The 27,892-nt window shown below is 39.0% G+C and overlaps 1 protein-coding gene across 1 annotated transcript; it reads left to right on the top strand.

The window, feature by feature from the left end:
* Window positions 1-270: 270 nt before the first annotated feature.
* On the top strand, window positions 271-27,831 carry LOC147486626 (cysteine-rich receptor-like protein kinase 3). The gene is made up of 8 exons (XM_086572589.1): window positions 271-593; window positions 1,790-1,943; window positions 2,348-2,444; window positions 23,496-23,635; window positions 23,711-23,921; window positions 24,015-24,252; window positions 24,923-25,064; window positions 25,165-27,831. Exons 5-8 carry the CDS (start codon window positions 23,906-23,908, stop codon window positions 25,213-25,215), a joined length of 447 nt encoding a protein of 148 aa, XP_086428715.1. The 5' UTR covers window positions 271-593; window positions 1,790-1,943; window positions 2,348-2,444; window positions 23,496-23,635; window positions 23,711-23,905; the 3' UTR covers window positions 25,216-27,831.
* The last annotated feature ends 61 nt before the right edge of the window (window positions 27,832-27,892 follow it).

Genomic DNA, 27,892 nt, shown 5'->3' with positions numbered 1-27,892 from the left:
TTTATACTCTGCATTTGTTGTAATGGTTTTCGGTATATGTAAGGTAATGATACGATCCACTAGGAATTCATAAAAAAAATTCATAAACAATTGAGAAGGCAGTTAAGCAACTGGCATGCATTCTCAGTATAAACCTTAACAAATTGCAGATCCTTGAGGCCCTAGTAGTATATTCTCTTTATATAAGTACTTTAATCAACCCCAACTCTAATTAATTGATTTTTAATTCACTAATTTAACTTTTTATTTGTGTTTATAGGATTTGATAGAGGCAATTCTTAATGGATTGGGATTTGGAATTCATATCAGTATCATATGAATTTGATATTGAGATTGATAATAAGGTTATGCCATTTAAGCTTCTAGAAGATGTGAGTCGATGAGAATTTATGGATTTGCCGATATTTAGAAGTGAGGAGGAGGAGGAGGAGAATGTGTTGGTTGAGAGAGATATATTTGGGTGAAAAAGAGGATGGCCATGTTTTGGCTTCTCTTCAATTGGCTGGACCTAGGAAATTCTCACGATATCCATGAATTCGTGTGAACGATCCATGATGATGGAGCAGCCCCAAACCAATAAGAAGACAGAAAAGGTAACAAACGATGTTCAACTTTTTTTAAGATGCTACTAAGTCCCCTATCGTTAGAATTCTCGGTGGTGATTATTTGTCAATTTACTTTTAAGGTGTTTTTTTTGGTGTTTTGATTGTTAATTGTCGTTTTGTTTAAATCTGCCCATCAGAATTCTTAGTTCAACTTTTGGGTTTATTTTTTTATTCCAGAACTCCGATCCTTCCATGATGTCTCTCTTTGTTGATGGCATTGGTACCAATTTTCATTTTGTTATAACTATTTTATTTACAAAGGAGCAAGCGAGCAACCAAAGCATTCTTTTAAGTTTAGTATTAAAAGCTTAAGATCATGTTTTTACACTTGCCCAGTTACTAACATGGCGATGTAGGGAGTTGTAGATTCAATCTAAAAAATACACTAAACAAGTGCTAGCAATGTCTTGATTTCAAATTTTCCAGTAATATGTGTTTGTTGACCAAATGAAATTGCAATATGATATGAGGTACTTATTCCTTCATTCATAGTAGGGTTGTGTTATTTTGTTCTTACACACACCACATGCAACTTGATTGAGTACAATCAAAGTTGTTGTTTGTATTACCAAATGATAGCGTGGACTAACTTATAGTGTGAAGTACTTATGCTTTTATGGGGCGCAAACTATTGGGAGAGAATGGGTGTATCGGTTCAGAGCGTACATAATGTCGTTGGCAGTAGCAATAACATTGTTTATTTATTTTATTTTTGATAAAGTAGTAGCAACGGGTTTGTCTAGCACACCACATTGTTTTTGTGATTTAAACCAGTAATTTAACTGCTCTGGCATTCGTTGAGACGGTTAAGTAACTGGGTTAATCAATGAGAAGTATATTGTTTTAAATTTTCAGGTTATGACAGGTTTTATATTTATGAAATGTAGAAAATATAGAAGAGACTCTGTCAAAAAATTTCAGAAAAGTCACGTACTTTACGTACATAATTGGGTTTTGGGGCGTTGGACTTGAAAGTACATATTTAATATGTGTTTTTGGTAGTGGCTTTGGACGTGGTGCTTGGATGATCTGGCATTAGTCGAGCATTCAAGTTCTTTGTTGTACTAAGTCCTAATGTTGATGTACACTATACATACAGTATAAGAGTGCTAACTGTTTATTGTTCCATGCATTTGCTAATCCACTAATTATCTCTCTTCCTTTCTCTACTTTTCATGTGTTAGTGAACAATACTAGCTTCAAACATGGATGAAAATATGAGCATACCACTAGAGTTTGTTTTTGTAACACTCTTCACGATCTTCACAAGTCAAGAACACTGGACAACTATCTCCAACTCCATTGACAGACTCATACCTTAGACCATCAACGAAGAAGGTTCAATTCCTTTATCTTTTTAAGTACATGATAATTAGTTCCTTTCATTTTATTCTTCGGATATTATTTCCAGTGACTTCCAAGGTACAAGTACTTTAATTTGATTCACTTTATGTGACTTCAAAACAAGTATTCACATGTTTGGAATCGAGATACAGTGAAGATACAAACATTATTTAGTTCATTGTTAGCCAATTTAGTTCAAAACAAGTATTATTATATTAATTTGTCCATGATAATATTTAGAGACATATCTTAATACTTTCAGTGGGTTGTTTCAGTTAGTTGGTAACTTGGAATGCTTACGAGCCCTGTAATTATTGTTTTTTTTTCGTGTTAAAATTGGTTGTCTTGCTTAATTTGGTAAGAATTTTCTTACATTGAGTTGGATTTTATCTTGACAGGTCTACAACACGATCCAATTAAAATGTTGGAATGTCAGTAGAACAAGGAAGATTATGCCAAAATTATTAGAGGATGGTGTTCACTGGCGCTAAGGAGGTACCTACCTATCCATGAATGTAGAGGTAGCACCGAATACACGCCGAGTTAGAAGACGACATCATTAGAGCCTTCATTTGCATTGTTATCTTCTGTTTTTTAAATCGTTAAAATAACAATCTAAATTTATCAGCATCATTCACCCTTATCAGCATCGTTCACTGGGTGGTGCAAGGTTGTATGCACTCAAAAGAGTATGTAGTTTGGAGGTAGATCCAAACTACCAAAGCATTAGGTCTGTATGAGGCAGGTTGACATGCATATGTTTCTTTCTAAGCAATCCAATACATTTGACATTTGGTCCATTTATGTATATATACCATAATCCATATAACTTTTAACTAAGAGATGAATAGTGTGCTGGTGAAAACTGAGTCACTGAAGAAAACTATTAATTTTCTTTTTTATTCGCACCCATGCATGTAGCAAGGCCAATTTGAGTGAGGACTATCTTTGAACGAGATAAACTTTGTAGCAAGCTTTTGGCTAATGATGTGTTGGGGTTTATACCAATACCAATCGATTCCCCCACTACACAGATAACTTGTATTTGAACACAATTCAACTTCAGACAAATTCTAAATATCAACTACAACCTATACTAACATGCCCAACTCGCAAAACAACTATTAACAACAAATAATAATGTAAAACAGAATTAAACGCATACCACAACACAAAGATATACCGTGGTTCGGCCAATGATGCCTACTTCCACAAGAGCTAGTCCTTTATAAAGTGGGAAGGAAGATTACAATCTCTCATTTCAGTCTCTCACCTTACTAGATCACTCTTATCTCTTTACAGGGTTGTCTCTCTATAAAGGTTATCTCTCAATCTTGATAGCTTTCAAGATTAGGTTTTCTCTGACTTTTGTGCTGCCTCTCGTGTGTTTGCTGGGTGTTAGGTTTTGCCAAAAAGTCTAACTCTTATTGCAAACTCACGGTCCCAATTTTCTTCTGAAAATAAACTTGAGCACGGGTCGTGCCATGGGCAAGACCAAGTCGAGCGCGGGTCGCACTGAAGTTATTGGAAGTCTTTCACGGCATGCGCTGGTCGCTTGGTCAAGGTTAACTGAGCGGGTCGCTACCGACATTTCCACGCAGAATGAAATCCTTTCCTCCTCATGTGAGGGATAAAGCCAACAATTTCCCCCTCTCGAACAGTGAGGGGGGATACCTCCATCCAATTTCCAAATCAACAGGAGGAGTATGCTGCCATTCCAGCAATAGCAAAACAAACATCAAACTTACCTTTCGGTAAGACTTTGGTCGTCATATCCGACCTGTTCTTGTCGGTATGGATCTTCTCGATACACAAATGCTTGTCTTCGAGTACTTCTCTAATCCAATGATAACGCACGTGTATGTGCTTGGATCTAGAATGAAAACTCGGATTCTTGCTCAAATGGATAGCGCTCTGACTGTCACATAGAACTACAAACTGTTTCTACTTTAGCCCTAGTTCATTGAAGAACCTCTTCATCTATAGCAACTCTTTGCAACACTCAGTGGCTACAATATACTCGGCTTCTGTAGTGGAGAGGGCAACACACTTTTGCAACTTTGATTTCCAAGAAACTGCTCCCCCTGCAAAAGTAACTAGATAATCGGAGGTGGACTTCATTGAGTCAACATCACCTGCCATGTTTGCATCAGTGTAGCCTTCAAGTAAGGGCTTACTTCCACCAAAGCACAAACACGATTTGGAAGTGCCCTTGAGATATCTCAATATCCACTTAACACCTTCCCAATGCTCTTTCCCCAGATTTGACAGAAATCGGCTTACAACACCCACGGCGAAAGCTATATCCGGTCTTGTACACACCATTGCATATATCAAGCTGCCCACTGTAGATGCATAAGAAATCTTTTCCATCTGACTCTGCTCATGCTCACCCTTTGGACACATCTCTTTGGTCATGCGGAACTGGCCACCAAGCGGACAACTGACTGGCTTTGCTTGATCCATATTGAATCTCTTCAACACCTTCTCAATATAACTTTCTTGAGAAAGCCACAACTTCCCACTCTTTCTGTCACGAGTGATCCGCATCCCAAGTATCTGCTTTGCTTGACCCAAATCCTTTATCTCAAAGGACTTACTCAAGTCTTTCTTCAGCTTGGATATCTTGTTGATGTTTGGGCCAACTATCAACATATCATCCACATACAACAAAAGCACAATGAAATCCCCATCTGAAAATCTCTGAACAAACACACAATGATCGGAAGCAGACTTCTTGTATCCTTGCTTCGCCATAAAGGAATCAAACTTTATGTACCACTGTCTCGGTGCTTGCTTCAACCCATACAAGCTTTTTATCAGCTTGCATACTAGGTGCTCTTTGCCTTTGACCTCAAACCCCTCTGGCTGGTCCATGTAGACATCTTCTTCAAGGTCTCCATGAAGAAAAGCTATCTAAACATCTAGTTCCTCAACCTCTAGGTTCATACTTGCGGCCATACCCAATACCACCCAGATAGAAGTCATCTTCACTACAGGAGAGAAAATCTCATCAAAGTCAATACCTTTTTGATAAACTATAAAATGTATAGTCTACCTACGAAATGAACTACGAATCCAAAACGTAAGTAAACTAAACTTAATGATTGATGCTATCTTGTTTATCAAAGATTTATTTCTACTCTCAACCAATTGAGATATAGTGGAGTAGATAGAGTTCGTTCCACTCCTAGTGCTCTAGCATGGATGTTTTCTAATCTAACTAGTCGCTTTTAAGTCTATGAGATTTTACTGAAGGGAAATTAGACTACTGATGCAACTACCCACAAGATGCAACTACCGCTTTATCGGTCACTAAGGGAATGCTACGTTGATTCTATGATAAGGAGTTAGAGGGGATTGATTCCACCTTAACTCAACTTAATCCACTAACGACGAATCGTCAGAACTGAATCCGAATCGAATCGCTTGCGGAAACAATTGGTTATTCCTAATCCCTAATCATACATGGCATTTCTACCAAGTTATAACTAGCATGTGAACAATTAAACCCATTCTCATGGTGAACTAATCATTTCTAGAGTGGAATGGAAATTACTGACGACTTCTACGATAATCGGAATCAAGCTTTCATCAAGGCTTCACAACCCCCTCTAATGGAGGTTTAGCCTTGAATCATTCCGCAATCATTTCCCTTTATATTAAAACTAAACATAATATAAAGCATTGAAATTTATTTAATTAAACAATAATGAAATCTAATTTAATGACTAAATCAACTAAGGACATGAATTGAAATTAGATCTAGAATTGGAATTGACAAAATCGGAATTGATAACAAATACTACTTATTTGATTTACTCCAATGAAGAACAATAATTTGAGAGTTTAATCTAGAACAAGAATGAAAATGAAATTAAACTTAATTAAACTAATGAAAACTAGATCTAGAATTAAGGTTTAATGGAGGCTAACTAATCTAATTTATTTTCTAACCTAACTATCTACTATATGCTACCATTAACAAAGACTTAAGCTTTTGTTCTTATACATTCAGATCCAAAATTCGTGCATGGGCTTGGAGCCATGGGTTGGGCGCTGAGAATCGTGCCCAAAACCCAATTCTTTCAATCCAAAAGGCCTCTTCAGCTGCAGTTGACTTCCACAGACTTTTCGTCCACTTCTGCTCCTCTGATTGGGTCAAGGCTTGGACCATTGCAAAGCTCTTTTCCGAGCCGGTCGTTTTGACATAAGGTATGCCCAATTCGAGGTCTGAGTCCAAAGATACGGCTTTCGGAAGTTCTCACGACTTTTGCTCCTTTATCTCGCTAAAGTGGTACATTTCGCACATAATGGACTTTGTAACTTTGAAATGCATAAAAAACGCGTGTCGTGTTAACTCTTACTTATTATTCACATAATTGGTCTAACAAGATGATTATTAAGGGGTTAAAACTACTATTTTGGGCTCTTATCAAACCACCCCCAAAACAAAGATTTTGCTTGTCCTCAAGCAAAGATGAAAAATTAGAATAAGTGACCAAAATGGAGTTCTACCTAATCTCGTTTACACTGAGTCTCGATTGCATTGACCATATGCAACAAGGCCTTTAAACCACTAGGAATTCCCTAGTGGACGAAGTTATAGCCTCGTGAGAGTTTTCCAGTGAAGGTACTCACAAACTTCATCTATACTACAACGACTAAGAAAATAAACTATTGTTTCCTTATTCATGCTCAACTATCTATACATCTCTCTAGTAATTGAATCAGAATAACCAGTCAAAATCCTAAGTTAATATATGCATAATAATCAATCATCTACAATAAACATATATACAATGAGTAGTACTATCAAATGTTTAGCGGGTTTGTTTCCGAACTTCGGAATAAATACCCCCTTAAGTAGGTTCTCACAATAATAGTCAAGAAACAACACTCTGATTTTTGCACTCAAGTTTAACTACTCCAATTAATACAAGATGGGCACACTTTACCTTACAATCTCAATGACAACAAGGAAGCGGGGTCAATCAAACACATCTGCCACTTACTATCACACTAACCTATTCCTAATCGAGCTAGAGGTCTTTATTAGGTGTTACAGGGATTAGGAGATGGTTTAAGAAGGAAGGAAATGGATATTCAAAAGGACAAGTCTGAGATAATAGAGTCTTCGTATTATGTAACTTAGAGAAAACCTTGTTATTTTCTTTTGCTTCTATACTTTGTTTCCATCCTTAGCCATATTTTTCTTTTCTTTTCTTTGGCTTTTTGACTCCTTTTTTATTCTATTTTTTTTTTTTTTTTTTTTTTTTATTTTATTTCTATTTTTCTTTTCTTTGGATGGAAACTTCTTTTCTTTATTTTCTGAAGCAAGTAACAATTTTTGTTTACACAGGTTTTTCTCTTCTTCTTTCTTCACTCATTCTATTCTCAGACTTATTCTAAATTGGGTAGGTTGATTTATTCTCCTTTTTTTATTTTGTTTTTGTTTTGTAATGTGGTAAAGGAATTGTGGTGTATGGAAGGCTAAAGAAAAGGCTCGAGTGGCGACTTACTAGCGGAAAATAATTCTTAGGTTTGAATTTCTGGCTATATCGATCCAAAGAAATGCCTAAATTCTCGCTTAGGATATGGCATAGTGATCAAGCAAGTGGACGTGTGATTTCTCTATCCGGATTTTACTTCTCCTTGTGTCATTTCTCAAATGTTTCACTCATATAAGGCTTTAGGCTATATTCTCACGATTTGTAGAATAAGTACTCTAGCCTAGATTTGAGAAACTTATCGCTAACAATCATAGATACTCATGTAATATATTTATAGATAGATGCAAAGATTATTACCTACATTATTAACCTAAGTTTCTAACAATTATTCTCGATGCAAATGACTATGTGAGACTTCTAGATTGTTAAAAGCATGGAGAAAGAAACAATACCAATATTCCTAAGTGTATAGCATGACTTATTTATTTATATTTTTAAATTTTTGAAATTTTAACTCGAAAACAAATGCATATTATATATATCTATATCCTAACAGATGTCTTAATTACACGTGATTCTATGCCCCCCCCAAACAAAAAGCATGCTTTGTCCTCAAAGCATTGTAAATAAAGAGGGTAGGAAAAATACCATTGGAAGCGTGAAATTCGAAACATCCGCAAAACAATGTTAGAACGTACTAATATAGGAAATAAAAACTGACACAACTCTATAAGAGTTCCACCCATTATGGGGTTAACATAATTAAATTGCTTGGGACATAAGCAGACACTAACAAAACTAAAACTTACCTCCACTCCCGTTGTTATTCGTCATCTTCGTCATCCTCTACTTCTATAAAGAAGTGAGGTTCCTTCGCGTCCTGCCATGCTATGATAATTTGCCAGGCTTCACGCCATTTATCATCTATGGTTGCTAACCTATTAAGTGCCACTTGGTCTGATGGGGTGTAGGGTGCAACCTGGTGAGGTTGTATCCGCCACCCATGCCAAGTCATTGCACGGAAAGATCGAATAATACTATTGGTGGGTCGCACCGTGTCTACCTTAATCCAATCCGTGAAACGTGTACAAAAAATAGGAAAGAAACATAGCATAATACGTTGAAATTAGAACAGGCATAAGAAGGTACTTATGCCTCATAGTATAGGCTCGTGCTAAACTAGACATCAAAGTCACCGGAAGGTCATAAACCCGGCCCATTGGCTAAAGCAAGGAAAACGCCGCAAGTGGCGCCATTCACGTAAGAAAACGCCATTCCCCCCTAAATGTTTAGCATTATCCAAAACATAATAGCCTCCTATGTTCATGGACAAACCAAGGGCAACGTTATAGTCCCCTTGGTCCTCAATCTGGAAAATGCCGCCCCATAAGCCTCGCGGCAAAGACTCATAAGTGTAGACATGCATATTATCGACCTAATAGCACCATGGGTCTTGTATCTCACCGGGCATAGCAAGTCCAAGAACAAATGCTAGCAAGAACCCGGTAATCTCCATTGGTTCATTGTCAATGTTGATGGAGAACACTTGTTCTCCATCCGGTCTCTCAAAGAAAATGCAGTTATTATAAAAATAAGATGCAAGTCTTTGGAGAATAAAGTTCACCGGTCTTACCATAAGAGGTTCCCACCAACATATGTGATCACCTCACAAACCAAGCACCGTAAGTAGTGCTTTGGAACAAATCTTCGAAAAGATCGTTCCGTATCAATATTGGAGATGTCATCTCTAAATTACGCTTTGGAATAGCTGCGAATGATTCGATACCACACTTGAAAAACCGGAAAATTTCTGGTCCGAGAAGTCGGAAGCGCTTTCAACTTAAGTAGCTTTTTGTATTTCTGATTTCCAAGAACTTTAGCTGGTCGCTCAAATAGCTGGCGCGCCTCGACCAAATTTTTCCGACGAAATTTTAGGGCGCTGAGGGCGCCAACTAGAAGCGCCATCCCGAAGCTGCGCACTGATTGCGAAAATGAAGTCGAAACGGGGAATCGGGGTTTGAAGGGTGAGTGATGGAGTTTAGGTGTAGTGTGAGTTGTGAGGATAGATTGTATCAAGTTTATATAGGCTTAAAGTTGCTAGAATGGATCGGAAAGTTGCCAAAACTAATTTCGGCAGCCCGGAAATCCTAAAATTTCCAAACTCGAAAACGGAAACAACTCATCTCCGGATTCTAATTCAAACCCAAGATCTCTTATTTGGATTTTATGGATCGAATGTACCTATTTAATCTAGATTTCATCCTACAATGATTCTCAATCACGATATGCCCTAAACTACCATATTTTCACCTTACTCCGCATGAAATTCTAACACTAGGGTTTTTATTAAGAATACAAATTTTTGAATAATCAAACCACCCCCAAACAAGTTTGGAAAGGTGTGGTCAATATGAAATAAGCACACAATATGAAAATAAACCCTTATATTAAAATTTCATTCGAGTATTACTACAAAATTCAAATTACTTGAAATAAAAGTTACATTACAATAAAGACAACAAAAGTAAATAACACAACAACTACTAAACCTAAATAACTGGACTATCACCGCTCATCCTTCTAAACACCTCGCCATTGTGGCGAGGGGTAGCCTCTCGGTGGTGGCTCTGAACTCCGAAGGTCCAAAGAAGATTAGCCCTCCTCGTCGACGACGCCATGCCTAGCAGTTTGTGTCCTCGAGGCGAGTCCGTATGAGGTGGGAAGCGTGCTAGCATCTCTACTTAAACCGGCCGGGCTTCCATCTCACCCTGCCCTCCCATCTCATCCTCCCTCTGGGTGCGGAGCTCGAAGTTGTGGTGAATGGTGGCCTGTCGAGTCCGGAGGTCTGCACAGAGAGTGTTGAGTGAACGCATGCCCCTATGTAGCATAGTCATGCGCTCAGCATCAAACCAACACCTCTGGAAGGCATCCGTATCAAAGCAGGTGCCATCCTCCTCATCCTCCTCCGACTCATCCTGCTGTCCCCCAGCCTCCTCCTCTTCCTCCTGCTCCCTATCCTCTGGCAATTTCCAGACTTGTTGGACACACTCCCTATAGATACGCGGGTTCCCGTGCAGGGTAATGTAAATCCTCTCAGAAGCCGGAGTTGCCTTCATCTTCAACATGATCTTAGTGATAAGCACAGGAAGAGGTGCCAACGACCTTCCGATCCTCCTGATTATGTTGAGCAAAAACTCCAGGATACAGAAATCGTACTTCCGCTCCTGGAGTATCCATAGGACGTGGAGGCAGGTCAGACCGATGTCACTGACCTTGTCCTTGCCTAGGACATTCCGACCAATCCACCGGGTCAGAGCCAGTTGGTTGGTCCTCGAGAAGCCTCATGCGCATTACAATGGGAGTTTGGATTGTAGCTCCCATTGATGATGCGAATAACGCCATCAACGGCTCAACCCCATCAAACCGGGGATCCTCAGTATTACGGCATCAGATTGATTCTAGGCGGAATGCCTAGAATCACCCAACAGCCCGTGAATTCAACTCCTCCTCTTCTTCCTCACCAACACAAAAATCTTACTCCCTCCAACTCCCCGGTGTTGTAGAACCCGTCGACCAAGTCTTCATGGTAGAAGTCTTCGTCGAAAGTACCGCAGACTATTCCAGTTCTCTACTAGCCATTTCGTCACCGTAAAACGGCGCGAAATGGTCGGCGGTGAAGATCTGCTCCGGTATAATACGGCGTTGAGCCATCTAGTTTTTGAAATGTGGATTGGGGTTTATATAGGATGTTGTGGTGGTTGTGGTTTAACTTGACCGACCTCAAGAAAAGTGGTGGTGGCGCGGTGGCGGCAGCACCAAAAAAAAAAATTTTAAATTTCGGTGGTTTTGATAATAGAAATCGGTGGTGGTAGTGATGGTTGGTGTTTTGAAGTCGATTTGAGGTTTGGATTTGATTTTTGGCGTGGGTTGTTTGTATTTTCTTTTTATTTTGATTTTCTTTTAGGTTTGGAGCTTGGTAATGGCGTTAATGGAAGATGAAACGATGAACTGGTCGCGTGAGAATGTAAGAGCGCCGGCGCTTCTCCATTAAGCGGCTGGTGAAGCGAAGTTGGGCCCAAAGCCAAAATCAAAATTTTCGATTTTTTCGATTTTTTTCGCTAATTTCAAATCAAAATTCCCGCCCGTTACGTCCGATATTTGCGAATGAGATATGGAAATGATCAGGAGAGAATTTCCTATCCAATGATCCATAAAACACTCTATTCCGACTTCGGATGACATATGAGATAGTGGAAAACGCCTCGAAGTGCGTGCATGACGTAAGTTATGCGAACGAATGAACTCTAAATTAATAGATCATGTCAATCCGAATCGTAATACAATAAAACGGCCTAAGCAACTCTAGTGGGACATAAAACATTTAGTATGGAAACACGAACACCCCACCCCCAAACAAATTTTTACAAGAATTTTAGAAAATTTGTTTTTAGCAGTGGGTCTTTTAAAGTCAGATTCCCGAGACTTCCTAGATTACTATGTTTATTTTATTTTTTTATTTTTTATTTTAGTTTTAGAAGGAAAAACAATAAGCAATAAAGACATAATTCACACCATAGAGAAACATGACTCAAAAATCCGAGAAAACATGCAAGAGTGGAAAACGTGAACTATGTGAACCGTGGACTTAGGATCCGGTACTTACAGCCACACACTCCATAGGGGGGCCGGTTACCTTAATGGTGCACTCACCAATATATTGGAATGAAAGGAAATGCACCAACACGAAATTGAGTCGTTTATAGTCGCACTCAAGACTTTATCTAAGACATATGTATGAACATGCAATTGATCATATATCAACAACCTAAATAGTTGTGGATCATTCCATAAATAAATATCGAGGAGGAAACATATCCAAACACAATGAAACACCAAGATTTCCTACGACTCAGCCTAGTGGAATCCAAACGAAGTTGGGTAACCCTATTGTGTAACCTATCATGCACCTTCTTTTTCATTTTTGAATGAGTGGGTGTTCTAGTAAATAAGTGTGGAAAAGTGAATGGTTGTGGAGAATATGGTAGATATGGATAAGTTTTAGAAAGACAAATTGTACACAGTGAGGATGTGGTTTTAGCAACTCATTCATTCATTGTGTAGGGACCGCCTCCCCATTTTGAAAATGAAGGTGTCACAAAGTTTGTCCTTCCAAGATCCGCTTTGTTAGGAGGATTCAAAAATTATAGAGCACCGGAAGAAACAATGAGGATCGAGTGCAAACTCGGGTTCCTTTGAAAGGGTGGAAGGAGGGGAATCGAGGTGGATGTTGTGCTATTTAGTTCTTGATAGGGTGAATTGTCACCTACTCGAAGAAACTCATCAAATTCCTCATCTAGATTGGTCATATCCACATTACTATGGTAGTCCCTCACGCCTTTGAGAAAGTCATCTATCCCATCCCCGCCAATAACATGTGTATCGACTAGTGTAGGAAAGAAAATATTGAGTCCGACTTTCCAAAGGAAAGAATTTTGGGCATATGACTATCAGGGAACGTGTTGTTGAAATAATCTCGAGCAAAGCTCTCGATCATGCTAACCTCTCCATCCATAGACGAATCGGGTAACTGTGTCCTTGTTTTAAAAACATTGACCTCAATGTGAAAGATGGCCAAAAAGACATGGACATTGAACCATCACGGCAATTAATGGCGCGTTGGCGGTTGCCAAGAAAGGACGCCCTAAAATGATCGGGACAGAGTCGTTAGCGACTTCTGTATCGAGGACTACAAAATCAGCCGGATAGTAGAAATCCCGAACTTTTACAAGCACATTTTCGACTACACCCTTAGGATACTTAATAGGCCGATCGACTAATTGCAACGCCATTTTAGTGGGTTGCATTTTGTCTAGACCTATTTGTTTATACAAATAAAATGGGAGTAAGTTAACACTAGCCCCGTGTCTAATAAAGCGGTCGTCAGATAGGAATCTCCTAAGGTGCATTTCTGCGAGACGACCAGTGGTCCTTGTACTTAACAATTCCATTATGTTCGATAAGGTTGGGAATTGTTACTAAAGTTAAAAAGGCGCTTTTGGTATATTGGTCTTACGCCTAGTAGTACACAATTCCTTAAGAAACTTAGCATGATGTGGTAGCTTTTTAATAGCCGGGAAGGGAAGGTTGATAGTTAGATTCTTAAAACATCCCTAATCTCCTCATAATTTGTATCCTTAGTTAACATGGCTAATTTTGTGGAAACGGTGGTTTACGTCTATATTTAGCAATGGTATCTCCCCGATGTTGTACCGTAGCTTCGTTTCTTTGGTTGTGTTGTAACGGGTACTTCTACGGTTGGTAGGCTCTTGATTTCTATTTCAAGATCTAGTAATATAGCGGTGTAGGGTTATTGGTGGGGTAACTATAGGCATAGTTACCTTGTTATCAACCACTCTGCTGCCAGAATCGGAGTGGTGATGGCATTTATCTCACCTACATTTTCAAATTCATTACTAGTATTATCCGTTACCTCAAAGGCTGTGTTTGTTGTTTTAGGATTAGGTATTATGCGTTACACTGAAACACACCTTTGGTTTGGGCTTTATCTTGAGCCAACCTGTTGGGTTAAATTAGTTACGGATTGTAGAAGCCATTTGTTTTGGATTGAGCCATGGTTTGAAAAAGTTTTGGCTCACTTGTATAAAGGTGTCAAGACGATCCGGTTGTGTGGGTGTAGTAGTCACGGGTGGTGGTGTTCTTGGAACTATTTCCGTGAATTATTTATTGGTGGATTTTGATAGTTATTATTTACTAACGATACCTCTATTAGCATTATAATTATTATAATTACCTTGACCTTGTGCTTGACCTTGTCGGGTTGCACTTGGTTGTTATAATTATTAAAATTACCCCCACCTGTCCTTGTCGTAGTGGGGCTTGGCTAAAGCTTCTGCGTTAGCCTAACATATTGATGATTGTACCGCTTGAGGTGTGACGTTTTGGTTATTTCTCCAACCGAAGTTGGGATTTTGTCTCCAAAGGGGCGTTAGGTTCACTATTAATGGAACAAGCCCGTTCATAGGCTATAGGACGATGGGATTCGGGATGCTCGGGGGCTCCAAATGAAACTACATGGATTTGAATTTACATTCATAACGGGATTGGCTTTTGTTGTACGTAAATGGCATCTACCTTTTTGTGAGGGATTCAATTAGAGTTTTAAGCTCGGGATCTGATTTAACCTCAAACATACCGGTAGCCTTAAATCGTGGAAGAAGAACTAGCGAGCGGAGTAATCGTCACTACCCCCATTATTATTACGCTTTAGTTTGGTCCTCTAAAATTTATAAGCCTCCGAGGCTCCTTTGTTTAAGAAACTACCCCATTCATTATGTCAAGGACTTCTTTATGGTGATGTTGAAGTCCTTTGAAAAAGGCACGAACTAACGTGTCTTTAAGCTAAGATTATGATGTGGACACTCTATAAGCGTATCGGTGAAACGATTCCAAGCCTCCAAAATGTTTCATGAGGATTTTGTCGAAAAGAAATGAATCTTAGAAAGCATCTCATCCGTCTTTTAGGGGTGGGTAAAATGTTCCATAAACAATTTGAACAAGTTTAGCCCACGAGTCCACGTAATTAGGCGCTTAAGGCGTTAACAAGGCACGCCTTATCGGGCTAAGGTGAAGGGGAATACCCTTAATTTAATTTGTTCAACCAACCATAGGATGGTGGAATGTTGTTAGGACTTGTTCAATCCTACGATATCTTTGGTAAGGTTTTTCATGGTCTAAACCATGAAAACGGGTAACAAATTAAAAATATTTGGAGGGATTCTCAAATCCCCACCGGGTTTGCTAGAACGATGCAAGATTTGGGGCTATCGCCAAGGCTTTGTAGAAGTCCGAGAGAGGAGTCTCTCTTTCTTCCCCATTATATCGTATGGTGTGTGTGATAGTAGTTAGAGGTGTAGTGTGTGGTATACTAGATAGACTTGATTGTTGATGTTGTTGTGTATTTACGTTCGGTGTTTTGTGCGACTGCACCTTAATCTCATGCAAGACTAAGTCGAGCTTAACTACACATGCAACACTCCAAACAATTCTCGATATACTAGTATAAACCTCTAACGGAGATCGCGAGGTGTGGAAGAAAGGAATACCTTGACAAGGCCTTTGCTTCGCTTTATGAATAGCGTCTTGGTACGCTGCGTGTTCAGTGTTTATAAGAGAATAGAACACCGAAAAGCTTGACAACTCGAAGTTTGAATCACCCCCGCGGAAATCCGAATTTTCAGGGAAGGCGCTGGCGCTTATCTTAGGCGCGCCCCAAGGCAAAGTCGAGGTCAAGAAGAAGATAGCTGGTCGCGCTCTTGTTGCGCTGGCAAGCAGGTGTAAAACGAAGTCCAGAAGATAGCTGGTCGCTCTCTCTTTGAAGCGCTTCTTCAGTCGTTTTCTCGAATTTTTCCAAAAACTGAAACGGCAACCACGGTATGAATCAAACAAGGGTGGGTGGGTGAAATGGGACTTAAAAATTACTAATTCTATTATGAAAACAATGCTAAAGTGCAACTAAGATGGCAGCGGCGCCATTTGATAAACTATAAAATGTATAGTCTACCTACGAAATGAACTACGAATCCAAAACGTAAGTAAACTAAACTTAATGATTGATGCTATCTTGTTTATCAAAGATTTATTTCTACTCTCAACCAATTGAGATATAGTGGAGTAGATAGAGTTCGTTCCACTCCTAGTGCTCTAGCATGGATGTTTTCTAATCTAACTAGTCGTTTTTAAGTCTATGAGAGATTTACGAAGGGAAATTAGACTACGATGCAACTACCCACAAGATGCAACTACCGCTTATCAGTCAACTAAGGGAATGCTACGTTGATTCTATGATAAGGAGTTAGAGGGGGATTGATTCCACCTTAACTCAACTTAATCCACTAAACGATAAATTAATCGTAATCCGAATTGAATCTGCTTCGAGAACAATTGGTTATTCCTAATCCCTAATCATACATGGCATTTCTACCAAGTTATAACTAGCATGTGAACAATTAAACCCATTCTCATGGTGAACTAATCATTTCTAGAGTGGAATGGAAATTACGGCGACTTCTGCGATAATCGGAATCAAGCTTTCATCAAGGCTTCACAACCCCTCTAATGGAGGTTTAGCCTTGAATCATTCCAAGATCATTTCCTTTATATTAAAACTAAACATAATATAAAGCATTGAAATTTATTTAATTAAACAATAATGAAATCTAATTTAATGACTAAAATTGAACTAAGGACATGAATTGAAATTAGATCTAGAATTGGAATTGACAAAATCGGAATTGATAACAAATACTACTTATTTGATTTACTCCAATGAAGAACAATAATTTGAGAGTTTAATCTAGAACAAGAATGAAAATGAAATTAAACTTAATTAAACTAATGAAAACTAGATCTAGAATTAAGGTTTAATGGAGGCTAACTAATCTAATTTATTTTCTAACCTAACTATCTACTATATGCTACCATTAACAAAGACTTAAGCTTTTGTTCTTATACATTCAGATCCAAAATTCGTGCATGGGCTTGGAGCCATGGGTTGGGCGGAGAATCGCCCAAAACCCAATTCTTTCAAATCAAAAGGCCTCTTCAGCTGCAGTTGACTTCCACAGACTTTTCGTCCACTTCTGCTCCTCTGATTGGGTCAAGGCTTGGACCATTGCAAAGCTCTTTCCGAGCCGGTCGTTTTGACATAAGGTATGCCCAATTCGAGGTCTGAGTCCAAAGATACGGCTTTCGAAGTTCTGGCGACTTTTGCTCCTTTATCTCGCTAAAGTGGTACATTTCTCGCATAATGGACTTTGTAACCCGAAATGCATAAAAACGCGTAATCAGTGTTAACTCTTACTTATTATTCACATAATTGGTCTAACAGTATGATTATTAAGGGGTTAAAACTACAGTTTTGGGCTCTTATCACTTTTCTTTGACTGTATCCCTTCACAACAAGGCGAGCTTTGTACCTTGGGTGAGGATTATTCTCCTCATGCTTGACTTTGTATATCCACTTATTCTTGAGAATTTTTTGTCCTTGCGGTTTCTCAACTAACTCATAAGTGTGATTCTTATACAAAGAATCCATCTCGTCATGCATGGCCTTCAACCACTTCTCTTTGTTTGTACCCTCAAGTGCCTCTTGATAGTACATAGGTTCTCCACCATCCGATAGTAGCACGTACGTATGTGGTGGATACCTGGTTGAAGTTAGTCTTTCTTTGTCTGACCTCCTTGTCCCATCTGCTGGTGCCTCAGGAAGATGCACTTCTGCTTGCTCTAGTGGTGGTTCATTCATCTCATCTGCATCTTCTATACCAATAGGTTCTATCCCATCATGAGCAATAAGATTCTCATCATGAGCTTCAGGCTCATGGTTCTCTGCATTCTCAATACCTTATGCACATTCCATAGTAGGAACTTCTGGTTCTGAATCAACAAGATCATTGGTGAACGCCTGTAGCTTCTCACCCTTCTCAAAGTTTGCTATGGTTTGGTCTTCCAAGAACACAACATCTCGACTTCGGATTACCTTCTTGTTAATCGGATCATAGAGTTTGTAACCAAACTTTTCATCTCCATAACCCATAAACATGCATTGCTTGGCTTTGTCATCAAGCTTGGATCTCTCATCCTTCGAAATATGCACAAATGCCCTACACCCAAATACCCTCAAGTATCCATAATCAACATCTTTGCCTGACCATACTCTCTCTGGATAGTCACTATTCAGAGGCTTCGACGGCGATAGGTTGATCACATGCACGGCTGTACGCATTGCTTCTACCCAGTAGGTTCTAGGTAACTTAGAGTGAGACAACATGCATCTTATCCTCTCTATAATGGTATGGTTCATTCTCTCTACTATTCCATTCTATTGCGGTGTCTTGAGAACGGTCTGCTCATGACAAATCCCATGACTCTGGCAATACTCTTCAAACGACCCAATGTACTGACCCCCATTATCTGAGCGAATACACTTCAACAACTTCCCAGTCTCTCTTTCCACCATGCTATGGAATTTCTCAAACACGTCAAGTACTTCATCCTTGGTCTTCAGATTATAGGCCCATATCTTTCTTGACGCATCATCAATGAAGGTCACGAAATATGAAGCTCCCCCATGGGACTTCACTTTTATAGGACCACATAAGTATGTGTGCACTAGTTCAAGGACATTGTCCTTTCTGTGAGACGGGAATCTTTGGAAAGACACCATGTGTTGCTTTCCTACCAAACAGTGAGTACATGTATTTAAATGTGTACCTTTAATGTCTGGCAAGGCTTTTTGCTTAGCAAGAACTTCCATCCCTTTTATGCCCATATGACACAATCTCTTGTGCCACAGTTCAGAGGAAACTTCTTCTTCTGTCGCATTCACTTTTGCTTTACATAAACTAGCCTGTGTTTTGTAAAGAGAGCAAGTTTTCTTCCTTCTGGCTACTACAATGGAACCTCTACTCAGTTTCCATACCCCGTTACCAAACGAGTTTACAAAGCCATCATCATCTAATTTTCCAAGCGAAATTAGGCTTAACCGTATGTCAGGGACATGTCTTACATTCTTGAGTGTCAAGGTATAGCTGACATTGGATTCTACATGAACATCTCCAATGCCTATAATCTTCGAGACGCCACTATTACCCATCCTCACTTCACTATATTCACCACAGCTGTAAGTAGTGAAGAATCCTCTGTGCGGTGTGTCGTGATAGGATGCTCCTGTATCTATCACCCACTCTGTATCCTAACATGAGGTACTAAGACAGCACACACCACAATCTGACACAATTCCCACTAGGTCATCGACTAGTGCGGTAGTATCTCTGCCTGTGTTTTCGTTCCTCTGCACCATGTATTCATGTACACAGTTATTCTTCTCATCCCTCTTGAGTGTTCTGCACTCATATCTGAAGTGGCCCTTGGTGGCACAATAATAACATTGCCTCTCTGCCTTAGGAGTTCTAGCTTAGATTTACTTCTGTCATCACCTCTAGAACAAGATTGTTTTCTGCTTTTATCTCTCCCCCGTTTCTCTGTGAAAAGGATCTCTGAGTGAGAGGAGATGCCTTCTGAAGTCTTTCTAGTCTCCTCATTCAACAAAGATGTGGTAGCCATCTCCATGATAACAATTCCATCCTTGGCTGCTCCGTGTAGAGAGACTGCTAATGTCTCCCAACTTTCGGGTAGGGAGCCTAATAGAAACAAAGCTTCAACTTTGTTTACCAAATCAATCTTCATCAAATGCATCTGATTGATGGTATTCTGTAATTCGTTAAGATGCTTAGACATTGAAGACCCTTCTTGATACTTCGTGTCGGCAAACTTCTTAACGACCAACACTTTGTTTCCGCCCGACTTCTTCTCATAAAGGTCTTTGAGTTTCTTCCACATCGTGAAAGACACTGTCGTCAATCCACTGTTGAATGTATCCAATCGCTTTTCGGTCAAGCTTTTTCCACTCAGCCTCATCAGTCTTTTCTGGTTTTACTGCCCCATTCTCAATGGGTAGTGCCAAGTCCTTGCAGTATAGCAAGTCTTCCATCTTTGCTTTCTAGATGGTGTAGTTTTTCCTATTCAGACTCGTCATGCGAGTGTTCACGGACTTGTCCATCTCTACAAGTTATTTAAACTCAAATCTTCTCTCAGAAATTTTGTCAAACACCTTCCGACCAAGATTTGGATAACACCCTAGGCTAATCTAACCAAGGCTCTGATACCACTTGTTAGGGTTTATACCAATACTAATCGATTCCCCCACTACACAGATAACTTGTATTTGAACACAATTCAACTTCAGACAAGTTCTAAATATCAACTACAACCTATACTAACATGCCCAACTCGCAAAACAACTATTAACAACAAATAATAATGTAAAACAGAATTAAACGCATACCACAACACAAAGATATACCGTGGTTCGGCCAATGATGCCTACTTCCACAAGAGCTAGTCCTTTATAAAGTGGGAAGGAAGATTACAATCTCTCCTTTCAGTCTCTCACCATACTAGATCACTCTTATCTCTTTACAGGGTTGTCTCTCTATAAAGGTTATCTCTCAATCTTGATAGTTTTCAAGATTGGGTTTTCTCTGACTTTTGTGCTGCCTCTCGTGTGTTTACTGGGTGTTAGGTTTTGCCAAAAACTCTAACTCTTATTGCAAACTCTCGGTCCCAATTTTCTTCTGAAAATAGACTTGGGCGTAGGTCGTGCCTCGGGCAAGACCAAGTCGAGCGTGGGTCGCGTTGAAGTTACTGGAAGTCTTCTACGGCATGGGCGCGGGTCGCACCTTGGTCAAGGCCAATCTGAACGCGGGTTGCGCTCTGACATTTCCACGTAAAATGAAATCCTTTCCTCCTCATATGAGGGATAAAGCCAACATGATGTACCAGTATAAATTTTATGTACTTAAGTATGAAGTGCCAATGCTCGCATACAATAAAACTGTTAAACATGAAGGAACCTAAATACTTGCTTTTATAGTTAATTTATATATTTCACTCTTCTTCTACAAGTATTATTTGGTGATACACGTGCACAATGGCTTTTTATTATTTATGAACAAAACAATGCATAATCTTTAGGCGCTTTTGCACCCTGTGCTTCAAAGTCAAACCAATAAGTGGAGTCTCCGGTATTTATATTCCATGCCTCATAAACCTACCTGTCAATATCAGAAAGCATGTCAAAATTTATGATGGAATTCATTTTGTTCAAAAAATCCCAAACAACAATAAATTCCATAATTGGTGCTCACATCACCCAAATTTGCATACTTTAATTACTAATCTTTGTATACTATGTAATAAATTTGTTTGTCAACCACGTGCAGAGCATTCAATTCACTCAATTCACTTCACATATTGTAATATATTCCATAATTTGTTTGTACCATATAAACATCTTCAAGAAAGATTTTACTTACACATTCAATTCACTCCTTATATTATATCTGACTTAATAGCTCTATAGAACAACTATCAACAGAGGCCAATGTCTTTCTCTGTCCAAGCTACCTGTTTATTTAAACCGACCAAAATATATTATATTTAAAGATTTTAAATGGTAATCTTGCCACATATCCATCTTTTGGAATGCTTTTATTTACACATTCAATTCACTCCACATATTATATCCGCCTTAATAGATCTATATATAGAACAAATATTTACAGTGTCCAATGTATTTTTCCTAATTGTTTCTCAATGTGATCGTTTCTAAATAAATAAATAAATAATGTTTTTGTTAGCTAGCTACAATTTCTTTCTCTGTCCAACCTACCTACTTATTTAAACTGACCAAAATATTTAAAACGACAAAAAAAAGAGTTGATGGATTCGCTATATGAAGACAATGATAAAAAAAAAATATTCTTCTTGCATTTTTTTTGAGATATTTTATTCTTCAGTGTAGAATAGCAATTATGTTGCACATCATGATATAATATTCGTATATCTTATATATAGTATACTCATATAAATCAAACAATGTTTCTCAATCACATATAAATACTCGACAAGATAATTACACAACCAACAGTACAAAGGTTAACTTCATCAACATAATATCTATTTTTTTGGTAAATTAGTTTGTGGCATATGCACTGATATTGACTAAATTACAGACAGTTAAATACCTCTTCGAATATATTTATTCGCACCATAGCAAAGCATCAAAAAACAAATCGGACAAAGAACATAATTAGCATACTAAAGTGTTTTTTTTTCTTATTGAAGTTTTTTGTCAGACCTCGACCTGTATTAATCTAAAACATATTACATAATATATCCATTCAAACAAATATAATATGTCACTATTCTAATTTATATGCGTTCATTCCTTTTATTTTCTCCACCCCAATTTCATTTCCTAGAACGTGCATAGCACGTACCCGTTTACTAGTATAGGTAACGAGAGCAGTCTTTAGACAATCGGGTTTCTAACTGTTTTTTTATTTTGAAAATACCCTCTCTCATTGCTATTAGGAATGTAATTTCCGCGGTAAACATAATATCTGGCGTCCCCAGTTTCCCACTAGGATAAGAAATAACTCAGAGTAGGACTAGGACTGCATGTTTTGTATTACAATGGGCGTGTACGGAATTCAGATTTTTTAATACGGACAAATGTGTTGTGTCCAGCACTCCGTTGCCGTTTAGTACACTACTCACACTCACTCACTTAGTCCGATAAGGAATCAGGATACATATATATTAGGGTGAACTAGTATTACCCCCCACTAGATGAGCCAATTAGGATTTCTCCCCACTAGATGGGAAATTAGGGTCTCACACAAAAAAAATTCGGTCAATCCACTTTGACTTTTTTTTTTTTTTGTATTTAGAAGGAGATCCTAATTTCCCATCTAGTGGGGGGAAAATCCTAATTGGCTCATCTAGTGGGGGTAATACTAGTTAACCCTATATAGTATATTTGGATTCTTCTCAACTCCAATATACTATTTTTTGAGCTTGCTTGTTCTGGGGAATACAGTCTTTTAATACTCGCTTATACACTGATGTAATTCAGAAATCCTCTTCCTGCGTGTCTGTGTGTATTAGCATGTAATTTATTTTTCAATTTGTAAATTGAGAAGAGCGGAAAAGTTTCTTCGGGGTTGCCTTTGGCTTGGTTCTTTGTGAAGAGGAAACTTGCGAGTGGGGCAGGGGGGAGAGATTGGAAATCTATAAGAACTTTAACAAGTCTTTCTTTTAAAGGGTATGGAACTCATTTTGAATGGTGACAAATGGGTGGTGGCTAGGCACGTAGGATACTGCATGTACCACGCTTGCCGTTTACTAAGCTCGCACTCTCCCTCTGTCTATGAGGAATCAGGATACATAATACTCTTAAATTTTTCTTTATTCTTATATAACATTGTAGATGCTTGTCCTGGGGTTGACAAACTTGCAATATTCACATATGAATTGATGTAATTCAAAAACCTCTGCCTTCATGTCTGTTTGTGTTATTATCTAATTTGTCATTCGTATCGGTCCAGCTCTTTGTTCTGCAAATTCTTTTTCATTAAATCATCTTGTTTATGTTCTCATCTACTTTCAGAGAGGAAGCTGCTTGGTGCACTGCCAGCTACATTGGGAAGGTCTGATCTTAACTTCAAGTTTGATATTCTGGAAAAAGCTACGAAATTCTTCAATGATTCCACCAAGCTTGGGCAAGGAGGATTTGGTTCAGTTCACAGAGTAAGTTTCTTTAAATGTCTTCACGTAGAAATATTTTGTTACTGTTACCTAATACTGCTTCTGCTTGTTGAACAGGGTACTTTGCCAGATGGGACGCTTGTTGCTGTGAAACGGTTGATATTTTGTACTAGGCAATCGGTGGATTAGTTTTTGAATGAAGTTAATGTGATTAGCGGCCTCCGTCACAAAAATGTTGTAAGGCTGTTGGGCTGCAGCATTACGGGTCCTGAAAGTCTTCTAGTATATGAATATGTGCCAAGCCACAGCCTCATGGACCGCCTTTTCAGTTATATTCTCTTTCATGTCAGCCCTTTTTTCATTTGATGTGTTTGATCTCCTCAATCTCGTGATTACCTCATTTTTTTCTTCTTATATACAGGTAGAAATATAGTTCACAGACTAAGCTGGAAGGAGAGATGCAATGTCATCTTGGGGACAGCTGAGGGCTTGCTTCATCTTCATGAGGATTCAGGTTTACAAATTATTCATGGGGACATCAAATTGAGCAATATTCTGCTCGATGAGAACTTTACAGCGAAGATTGCTGATATTGGGCTGGCACGACTCTTCTTCTCTGAAAATATGACTCGTGTCAGCACGACCATTGCTGGAACAATGTAAGTTCATCATTCCAACTAATTTTATTATTTGGTTGCTTCTTGTTTTTTTCTTTTTAATGAAGCATATATGAGGATAAAGTAGAAGTTGTCTGTCATACTTTATTTTTTACTTAAACTGTCACCTGGAGCTCATTTTATAGACTTTTAGTTAGTTCAAGATGGTTCGATAGCATATCCGTTACTGATGCAATGGACATAACATGAAAGAAAAGGGAGTGGATGTAAAAAATGGAGGCGGCATTATAGTTTTTCAGGAGAAACAGTGAAGTGGGAATTCATTGGCACTCCAGTTGGGATTTGTTTTGATAGGGGATTTGTTCTTGATGTGAACTGTTCAGTGGTTGGGTTCGTGTGTCACGTGTATCTCGTATATCAGGAGAAATGGTGAAGTGGGAATTTATTGTCGCTCCTGTTGGGAATTTCTTTGTGAAGGGGTTTCCTAGGTGTGAAATGTTCAAGGGTTGGGTTCATGTGTAGTGTATCTCGTATATGAGAAAAGGAGGGCTTTGTTTTTCACATTTTCTTGTCCTTTGTGTTTTTTATTTGTTTTTAATTGATATTGTTTTCATAGCTAAGACTTTTCTATAGCCAAGACATTCTATATACACTATATTTACAATTGAACATGAATGTAATTACGATTATTATTTGTTCTCATATTTTGCAGAGGTTGCATTGCTCCAGAGTATGCCCTCTCCGGGAAACTAACTGAGAAAGCAGATGTTTACAGCTATGGCGTTCTTGTGATAGAAGTCCTTTGTGGACAGAAGATTAATTCTTTCTATCAGGACTCCTCTGTTCTTCAGACGGTAACACCTGCGCTCTTATAGACACCTTATTATTAGATACTCCGTCATTCTCCTTGACATTGTCCTTTAAAGTATCTCTGTTACAACCTTTTTTGTTCAGGTATGGAACTACTGTTGGGAGATTTCACTAGAAAGTCACACTTCAATCTAGTTACTTTCTATCCCAAATGACTTCAATTTGGAGATCACACCAAGAAAGTCACCCACCCAAGACTTTGGTACTTATCACAACAAATTCAACAAAGCAAAACCACTAATTTATCATCACAATCATAACAAACAATAAATATGGAAGTAAATGCAAAAAGACACAAAGATATAAGGTGGTTCGGTAAATATTACCTACGTCCACACAAGAGCCGAGTTTCTTTTATAATAAAGATTGGAGAGTTTATAAGAGGTAATAAGAATCAAGAACAATAGGCCTCATTCAAATCCTAGCTCAATAGAGCTCCCACAATTCCCATGAAATGAATCTCTCAAAGTTGTCTCAAAACCCAATTTTATTTTCTTTATATATGTACACATAGAAAAAGGTGAGAAAATGGGCTTTGGGCTGAAATATCAAAAAATCAGTGAAAATTTCGGAAAGCATGAGCGCGGGGTGCGCCCTGGATAAGGCATGGTCGAGCGCAGGTCGCGCCCCCTTCGTTACCAACTTCCAGTAACTTTCGCAAGCATGAGCGCGGGGCGCGCCTTCTACAAGGCCAACTCGAGCGCAGGTCGCGCCCCCTTCTCCAAACAGAAAAAACGTGAACGTGGCATCGGACACCGGAGTAAAGCTCGATGGTTCCACAAACCCAACAATCTCCCACTTGGAGCCTTCGAGATTCTACATACACATTACATCTCAATTGTAACAACTCAATCCAAATCCAATTTACTAATGAAACACTCAGCTCATCCATCATGGTCTTCAAGCTAGAAGACCTATGGAAGTTGAACACAACTTCAACTTCTCAGTAGGCACAATCTTAGTCAACATATCTGCCGGATTTTCACTCCCTTGGATCTTCTCAAGTGCTAAAACCTCATCCTCCAACAGAGATCGGATAAAATAATACCGGAGACCAATGTGCTTGGTCCTAGAATGAAAGGCGAAATTTTTAGCAAGATGTATAGCACTCTGACTGTCACTGTGTAACACACTCCTCTCTTGCTTCATCCCAAGCTCTTCCATCAATCCCTATAACCAAATCATCTCCTTGCTTGTCTCTGTAACGGCCACATACTCTGCTTCTGTGGTAGACAAAGCAACAATCTTCTGTAACTGAGAAAATCTAACTCATTGCATGCAGTAGCACCTACTGTAAAGACATAACCAGTAGTGCTTCTTCTACGATCTACATCACCTGCAAAATCGGCATCCACATACCCTTGCAAGTTCACAACACCCTTTCCATAACATAGGCATTTCTCAGTAGTACCTCTCAGATATCTCAATATCCACTTCACGGCTTCCCAATGTTGTTTGCCAGGATTAGACATAAATCGACTGACAGCTCCCACTGCTTGGGCTATATCCGAACGCGTGCAAACCATAGCATATATAAGACTTCTAATTGTAGAGGTGTATGGTACCTTAGCCATGAAGTTTCTTTCCTCAACAGTCTTGGGAGAGTGTTCCTTGGATAACTTGAAGTGAACTGCCAAAGGTGTGCAAACTAATTTCGCACCACCCATGTTGACCTCTTCAATACCTTTTCAATATACTCAGCCTGAGACAACTCCAGAACACCTTTTTGACTATCTCTTCTGATCCTCATCCCTAAAATCTGTTTCGCTGCACCCAAGTCCTTCATAGAGAACTCACTTGCCAACTTCTCTTTCAATCTCCTAATTTCTGACATATCAGAACTCGCTACTAACATATCATCAACATATAGTAATAGGATGATGTAGCTGGAGTCGAACCTCTTGAAGTAGTAGCAATGGTCAACGTTACACTTATAGTAGCCATTTCCTTGCATGAAGTTATCAAACTTCCTGTACCATTGCCTAGGGGCATGTTTCAAACCATACAAGCTCTTTCTGAGCCTGCATACCATATTCTCTTTACCCCTCTTAATGAAACCCTCCGGTTGCTGCATGTAAATTTCCTCAACTAGGTCACCATGGAGGAAGGCAGTTTTAACATCCAACTGCTCAAGATACAAATCTTCCGCTATAACAATACTCAACACTAACCAAATAATATTCAGTTTCACCACTGGGGAGAATATCTCTGTGAAGTCAACGTCTGCTTTCTGCTGAAAACCCTTAACTACTAGCCTCGCTTTGTATCTCTTGGAACCATCATGTTCCTCTTTGACTCTAAACACCCATTTGTTCTGTAGAGCCTTCTTGCCCATGGGTAGTTTGGCTAACTCCCAAGTGCCATTAGATATGAGGGACTTCATCTCATCTTGCATAGCAAGCTCCCACTTGCTTGCATCACTCGCCTCCAATGCTTCATCATAGCATTGAGGCTCACCACCATCAGTAAGTAGTAAGTAATTCACATAGGTGGAGGGTGGATATCTCGTACTCAGTACATGTGGTCTGAATGTCTTCCTTGGGGCACGAGGTGAAGATGGACTTGGTGGTGTAGTATCCTCATTGTTATTTGAGTCACTACTACTGTCATCCTCTGACTGTGGGGCTCCCACTATACCACGACTTACATCAAAGTCTTCCAACTTAACATACTCTGTGCCACTCTCTGTAACCGATTCCTTGGTTTGTGCTTTATCTCTGTCCTTGTACATCACCTTCTCATTAAACACAACATCTCTACTACGAATGATTTTCCGATTTTGATCATCCCAAAAACGATACCCAAAATCATC

This window comes from Coptis chinensis, chromosome 7, assembly GCF_015680905.1.
Source record: "Coptis chinensis isolate HL-2020 chromosome 7, ASM1568090v1, whole genome shotgun sequence".
Lineage (NCBI taxonomy): Eukaryota > Viridiplantae > Streptophyta > Magnoliopsida > Ranunculales > Ranunculaceae > Coptis > Coptis chinensis.
This window is presented reverse-complemented; position numbering and strand designations above follow the sequence as displayed.

Excerpts from the sequence above, each read along its gene's own strand:
- LOC147486626 (XM_086572589.1), top strand. Across the intron at positions 24,253-24,922 it reads ACGACCATTGCTGGAACAAT|AGGTTGCATTGCTCCAGAGT; the intron begins GTAAGTTCATCA and ends CATATTTTGCAG. Across the intron at positions 25,065-25,164 it reads ACTCCTCTGTTCTTCAGACG|GTATGGAACTACTGTTGGGA; the intron begins GTAACACCTGCG and ends TTTTTTGTTCAG.